Consider the following 7,114-nt stretch of genomic DNA (forward strand, 5'->3'; position numbering starts at 1 on the left):
GCCTGTGCATATAGATAATACTGTCCTAATTTAGCAGGAAAGCAAAAAATGAGGTTTTTTGTTGTACCGTCAGGCAGACAAAGATAGAGGCGAACTCTCGCCAAATAGGGAGCTCCAGAAGACATGAAACCAAAATTATGGTAGAGCTAGGACAATTATTGTATGAATTCTATCCAATGCTAGATGTAAAGGCGCACAATAGATCAATACGAACATTATGAGCCGTCCGGTAATAAAAACAGTTGTTACGGATACCTTCTTCTCGGTTCCTTCTTCCATGACATGACTTGATTCAAGCAGTTTGTATGAGCTTCCTATGCCAAATTTTGAGTAATCAATGTACAGAATCTCTATTAAGTTTCAGAAGTTCTTCTGCAGGTTAAATGCAGTGGTCCTCTTATGCAAATATTGAATGCAGAAAAGCCCTTCAATAAAAAATAAAAGATCACAACACTATACTTCAAAATGGAGAGGCAATTATTATTGAGCTTCTCTTCAAAAAAATTCAGGGGGTTTTGTTTTGTACCTAGAACTTTTATAGGGGGCAAAATGCAAATACTCAAAGGGTTGGCTCCTGTTTGGTCTTACTTTGATACTATATTAAATTTCAAGTACGTAAAGTGAATAAATAATTAAAAATAATCAAATTTAAATACGTGAGATGAGGAACAGAAGAAAAGAATTATGTGGTTCGATAGTAAGTCTTATACGTACGATATAAATATCTAAAGGGCTAAATTATATTACGTTAGCTTATTTAAACACTTCATTATTATAAATGTTAAAAAAAATAAGAAATAGAGAAACTCACTGCAGAACCAAATAAAAAAAAAAAAATATCAGAGCAATCAATTAGATACTTTTTAGATTTTGCAATTATATCAAAGAATCTCATTTTCTCTTAACAGTGAATCAATCACAATTACATTATAATTCTCCTATAACAAATTTATACTCAGCAATATTAATTTCAAATAGCATTTTATAATCGATTAATAATTATTATTAAATTAGACACACTATCAATATACAATCAACATATAAAACGTCGACTTCAAATAACAATTTTATAATCGATAATAATTACTAATAAAGTAAATAAAAACAATCAAAGCAGATAAAATAGCGACACTACATAATTAAAATTAAAACCATGATCTCTAAATCATACGGCATTCATCTTGTTAATTGAATTAAACTTCATCAGCATATTAAAGAATTAACTTTTTATTCCTAACAATTATAAAAAAAACTTCCACTATTCGCAAATGGTTTCGATTAATACTAAAATATTTTTAAAAATAAAACTAAATTATTCAATATTATTGATCAAATAAATAATACAATACAATTATTGGAAATTTCTTCTATTGACTCTGCGGGCGATCATGAAACCAACCTCTAATTTCCAGTGCCCACAACAAGTGGACGGCTGATAGAGTCTGAATTCAGTAGCCAAACAAGGCGTTGACGCAGCAATCAATGAAAATTCCTCTTCTTCCCTCTCATTGAATGTACACTTTCGTCTTTGACCTTTTCCAAGTCTTCTTTTATCACTTAATAATTAGGGTTTGCTCATAGGGCAATTGAAAATTAGGTATAACCTACATCCCTATTGTCTGTGTATTTTTTGGATCACATAAATTGAAATCGACCCAATAATATTATTCACTATACATTCTATCAGATTTATTTTAAGTCAATGAAGCTCAATTTTTTACGTCAATTGATGTGATTGGTCCAATTAGACCTCTCGTATAAATACCACAACCTTTCAAACGTCAGGTACGCACTATGGGCTGCATTTGCTCATTTATTTATATCTTCGTACTAACTTAAATATCGAAGAGTTATAATTGAAACATACACAGTGTTCTTCTTATTATATTCTTTTCACGCGTGACTCTTAAAATCAAGCCGTTACGACTTGATACCAGAGAGCTGTAAGTGGGGCCTATCTAATATTCTTCCAGCCCTCCGAAACTCAGGCCTTTATGATTTGAAACCAAATAATTATGAGAAAACAACCTCTAAATGAAGTTAATGCTTCAATTTCTTGACAGTCAAATAATGGATCGGATTTTTTATTGTAAAGTCTGTTTCATTTTTTACTCCATTCAACATATACACGTAACGTGCATAAATTTTTTTTTTAAAAAATACCTGACATCATCTTTATACACGTAATGTGTATATGTTAAATGGAATAGAAGATAAAATAGAATATATAACAAAAAATCCAATCCGCTGGAATATTCACAAAACCTTCAAAGTAAACCATCCAAAGTAGTAGCAAACATCCTAGTTGATTTGTTCTAATTTGATAACTACAATGTCAATGTCAAATGACTCACATAACTACATGAGCTAAGACAAAGAGGGTCATCATACAATATTATAACACTCTATAAATAGACATGCAATTTATATGCATTAAGAACAACTAGAATTAATATAAGTAAGACTAACTATTAATTCTTGGTTTAACGATCGTCGATATATCAATCTTTCTCAGTAGTCTGAAGATGGCTCCGCCACCATCCACGGTGGTCTCACCGGTGGTTGCACTTGTTATTCGGGTGTTGACTCTCGTTTTCCTGCTCGTCTCTGTGATTGTCATTGCCACCACCACTGCCACATCTGGCGCCGGCCCAACCGAGGTCAAAATCAAGTTCGACGACTTCTATGCTTATCGGTGAGAAATATTCATTAATATGTATATGATTTTGTTTTAATTTATTTTACAATATTAATTAAGTAATTGCACAATTAAAATCTTGATTTTTTTTTTCCCTTTAAATTAAATTTCTGGACATGGTGCAGGTACATGTTGGCGGCTGGCGTGATCGGGATCGGCTATACACTGCTTCAGACTGCATTCACAATATTTCAGGTGAGCACCGGCAATCGGCTCGGCGGCGACGGCTTCACTCTCCTTGACTTCTACGGTGACAAGGTGTGTATATATATACGTCTGGCCCTCAAATTATTTCTTTTTTATATTTTAAAAAATAAAAAAAAATATTTTGAATAGTTTTAATTTTGTGCTTATTAATATATGAGTGCATTAAATTTTATAAAAAATATTTTCTTGAATTTTCAGATATATAATATAATTAAAATTTAATCTTTTAAACGTGAAGGAAGCAAGACGTTCGTATATTAACTTTTATAAATTATTTATCAAAATTAATTTAACATAATTGGAAAAATTAATTCCTAAGTTCAACGAGATATAAAAAATATTTTAATGTAATAAATTAAAGTATAATTTTTTTCTAGAATAATTTTTTTTGTACTGTTATTAATTTAATATATCAATATTTCTAAATCAATCAATATATTCAATGTAAATAGATAAATAAGACACTGCTATTAAAAGGTTTTTTCTAAATAAAAAATTAATAGAATGAATTCATACCAGAAATTAATTCATAAATTTTTAACATACAATAATTTATATCAATTTTTTAATTTTTTTTCCCGAAATTTAAGCAATTAAAATTCTGAAAAAAATAAATAATTAGTGGGATATATTTCTAATAATTGATAATAGTAATAATTAATTAATATAGGATTAATGTAGAATATTATGTTTGGAGCAGGCATTGTCATACATGCTGGCAACCGGCGCAGCCGCTGGGTTTGGACTGACTGTGGATTTGAACCGCGGCTCAGGCAGCGATTCCGACACTAAGAGTTTCCTAAACAAGGCTAATGCCGCAGCTGCCCTTCTCTTCATTGCTTTCATATTCTCCGCCGTATCTTCAGTCTTTTCTTCATTCTCTCTCCCTAAGAGGACTTAAGGGATCATAATTGCAATAGTTTATCTTTTTACGGTAAAAACTAAGTTGTAAATGAAATTATAAAGTTGGTTATACCGAAAGTTGAGAGCGTTTGAAATTTGTCTAAGTTGATTATATTGAAAGTTGAGAGTGTTTGAAATTGACAAACAAAAAAAAGAATTAGAGTTGGAGTGTTTTGGAAAATGTTTGTTGTTAATTTTTAGCTTAAATCAGTTTAACTTGAGCAGTTTAGAAGCAAAATTGTAAATACTACATTCGGGGTACAGAATAAGCTGTTATGACCTAGGATCAGCCTGAAAAAATCTGGTTTAAAATCGACCCACTATTGTTTATAACTGGTTTTGGGATATTAAATGAGCCCAGTTGGATCAATTTTTAAACCGAAGCCTAAACCCATGAATCAGACCGGTTGAGGGTCAGACCAGGTCCGGACTAGGCCTGATCGTGTGTTGGAAACAATGACCAATGTAATATTATGAAAGCACACGAATCATAATTTGATAAACCAAAATTTTACTTTAATAATCAGAACAAAACGCAAAAAAAATTTGGATATGTTGTTCTACATAAACTGTAAACAGTAACTTAGCTACGTTAGCGTTGTATGATAACCGAATCATAGAATAGTTTCTTTTTGCCTTGAAGATATTAAATGTCCTGTTTCCCAATGCGCATCGAGTTCTAAGCCACTACTTCCAGAAACGGCTGCAAGCGTTCAAAAACCCCGAACAATTCAGAAACGCCTAACAGTTATAGAAATGTTTGAAACTGTTAGAAAAATATTTAATTCAGGTTAATTTCAAAAGTTTTTATCGAAAAAAGATTGATATTAAGACATTCAGGGGCAAGGCTAGGGCCGGGCGGGTGGCAGCGGCAAATGTAGGGTTTTCACAAGTTTACTCTAATATCCAATAATACTTCAAACATCAATTAAACTTTGGACTTAATATAAGGAGATTTTCTTTTCATAAAACTTTCAATGTGGCAGTCAGAAGTTATATTCTTAACTCATGTTAGTCCGTTCATTTTCAATGAGGGATACCTTTACAATCTTTTCAATTGGCATCAAACTTATTAGATTAAATTCTTGGAACAAATCAAGGTATCAAATGCCAATAACGCAATGTGTCTGTTTTTTTTTTTAATGAAATTTAAGTGTTTTTCGAACAATTACTGAAATTTGTGGTTTTTTTAATAAAATAAATAAATAATATATTAAATCACACAAAAGTTTATAACTGAAAAAATAGAATAATTAAGACTATATGATGAACTTAGATAATAATTTGACTAAAATTTACAATAATAAATTTGGATAATAACAAATCCAAAAACAAATTAAAATAAATAAACAGTATTAATGAATTATGTAATAAAAATTTAGAAGTAAAATAATAAAGATAAAAAAATTAGAGTTTCAAAAATATCAAAAATTTACATGAAATAGTCAATTTAAAATAACAAAATAAAATATATATGTCATTCATTATTAAAAGAAAATAAATGACCCAGCACGCCCAACCTAGGACCAGGTGATATTGGGCCACTAGGATAAGATAAGTCCCAAGTATCAATACTTGAGACTGATCCAGATGCTTTTCTGGATAGGTCCAATAGATATTTTATTGGATATAATATGGGTAGGATATGTATGACAAAATCTTCATAAAAATATGAATTGGGTATAAATCTATTATTAATATAACTGTTAATTTTCAAATTATAATAAATATTTTTATATTAAAAAGTATAATTTTAAAGAGTGTCAGGGTAATTTCTCATTAAAATATAAAAGATGAAATGCTAATATCACCGACTTATACGAACAAGTCTTTTGATTTAGTGGTAAGATTGAAACCGCAAAATTTTTCACTCTGTAAATATCTTGGTTTGAGTCCCCGTATGTCGACATTCGTTTATTTACATACACTAAAAAATAGAAAAATGGTAGATTTTCTTTATTATAAATTACTGGGATTAAAAGACTATGAAAAATTATTATATATTTATCACGATCAAACAAAATTAATGTGAAAACTATAGTTAATCAATATTTACCATAGTTGTAGCTACTATTTTAATATTATTTACACAAACAACAGTAGCTAATAATTATTGTAGAGCCGTGGTTAATTAATATTTATCATAATTTTTACTTTTAATTATAATAAAAACTCATATTTCTGGTAAGATTAGCAATTTCTAGTGTACTGTCATTGTTGATTTGTGAAATTATTAATATATTTTATAGGATTAAGTATTTTAATAATATAACAAAATTGTTTGTTTTTATTAAAAAAGACAAGAAAACAATGTCAACAACTTGTGAAATTCCAATAACTTGACAGCCAATTAGAGTTTGCTGTACGCATGACCCCAAACCTCAAATTCCAGCGTGCATTTAGGGTCAAATATAATAATAAAAGACAAATAACACTTCTCGTCTCGTAATTTAATATTTTTTATTTTTAATCTCTATCAATTATAGAATTTTAATTTTTGGTCCGACAACACTTTTTTAATAGATATTTTTGGTTTAATAATTTAAAAAAATAATACTTTTAGTTACATATACTTAAAAGGCTACCTGATTGTTTTCGTTATATATCTTAAGACCCCACATGCTATTTTTTAAGATTATAGGACTAAAAATAAAAACTTCATAATTAGTCGGACAAAAAATATAAAAATTCCAAATTATAAGATGAAAAATACTATTTTTTTTTTTGTAATAAATAAAGAATTAAAAGTAAACTCCCTCCCCCCAACCCCATGTGGGAGTTCCAAGCACATCTCGTTGACTTGGTGAGGTTATGAGGCTGAGGTCAACGACGACTTGTAACGGAAAAACACCCAAGAAATAATAATATGATTTTTGGATTATTTAAGACATTGGATCGTGCTGGAATAACATTGATGAAAACACCTAACCACCTCCTATAATTTAATTCTAAATAATTATTAGGAGACATAATGCTCATTTATATGATATGGGTTTCACATCTTTATGATCTAAAAAGTTTAATATTATTGTTCTTTTTCGTGAATTACTGATCACTTTAAAGATTTACGTATTTTTATCTAGATTGACTTGAATACCATCGTTTTTATACAAATTGACTGATTTATTCTTGATGGATGGTATTCTACATTATTTGATGTGGCTGGGTCAGATGATTCGTCTTTGTTATTTGACGTGATTGAGTGAATCATTTCGATGTGATTGAACCAAGTACATTATGCTCGCAAACACCTCGTCCCTCCACTGCAGATGTCATGTTTGAATTGTCGATCGATTTTACGCATTT

The 7,114-nt window shown here is 29.7% G+C and overlaps 1 protein-coding gene across 1 annotated transcript; it reads left to right on the plus strand.

The window, feature by feature from the left end:
• LOC105171904 (CASP-like protein PIMP1) lies at nucleotides 2,422-3,989 on the plus strand. Its single transcript, XM_011093161.2, has 3 exons — nucleotides 2,422-2,695; nucleotides 2,824-2,956; nucleotides 3,606-3,989. Exons 1-3 carry the CDS (start codon nucleotides 2,526-2,528, stop codon nucleotides 3,804-3,806), a joined length of 504 nt encoding a protein of 167 aa, XP_011091463.1. The 5' UTR covers nucleotides 2,422-2,525; the 3' UTR covers nucleotides 3,807-3,989.

The sequence above is a fragment of the Sesamum indicum genome, linkage group LG10 (assembly GCF_000512975.1).
Source record: "Sesamum indicum cultivar Zhongzhi No. 13 linkage group LG10, S_indicum_v1.0, whole genome shotgun sequence".
Classification (NCBI taxonomy): domain Eukaryota; kingdom Viridiplantae; phylum Streptophyta; class Magnoliopsida; order Lamiales; family Pedaliaceae; genus Sesamum; species Sesamum indicum.

What these genes read in the sequence shown, in the direction of transcription:
- LOC105171904 (XM_011093161.2), top strand. Translation starts at nt 2,526, where the DNA reads ATGGCTCCGCCACCATCCACGGTGGTCTCACCGGTGGTTGCACTTGTT. An exon ending in GACGACTTCTATGCTTATCG is followed by an intron (nt 2,696 to 2,823) that starts GTGAGAAATATT and finishes GACATGGTGCAG; the next exon opens with GTACATGTTGGCGGCTGGCG. An exon ending in TTGACTTCTACGGTGACAAG is followed by an intron (nt 2,957 to 3,605) that starts GTGTGTATATAT and finishes TGTTTGGAGCAG; the next exon opens with GCATTGTCATACATGCTGGC.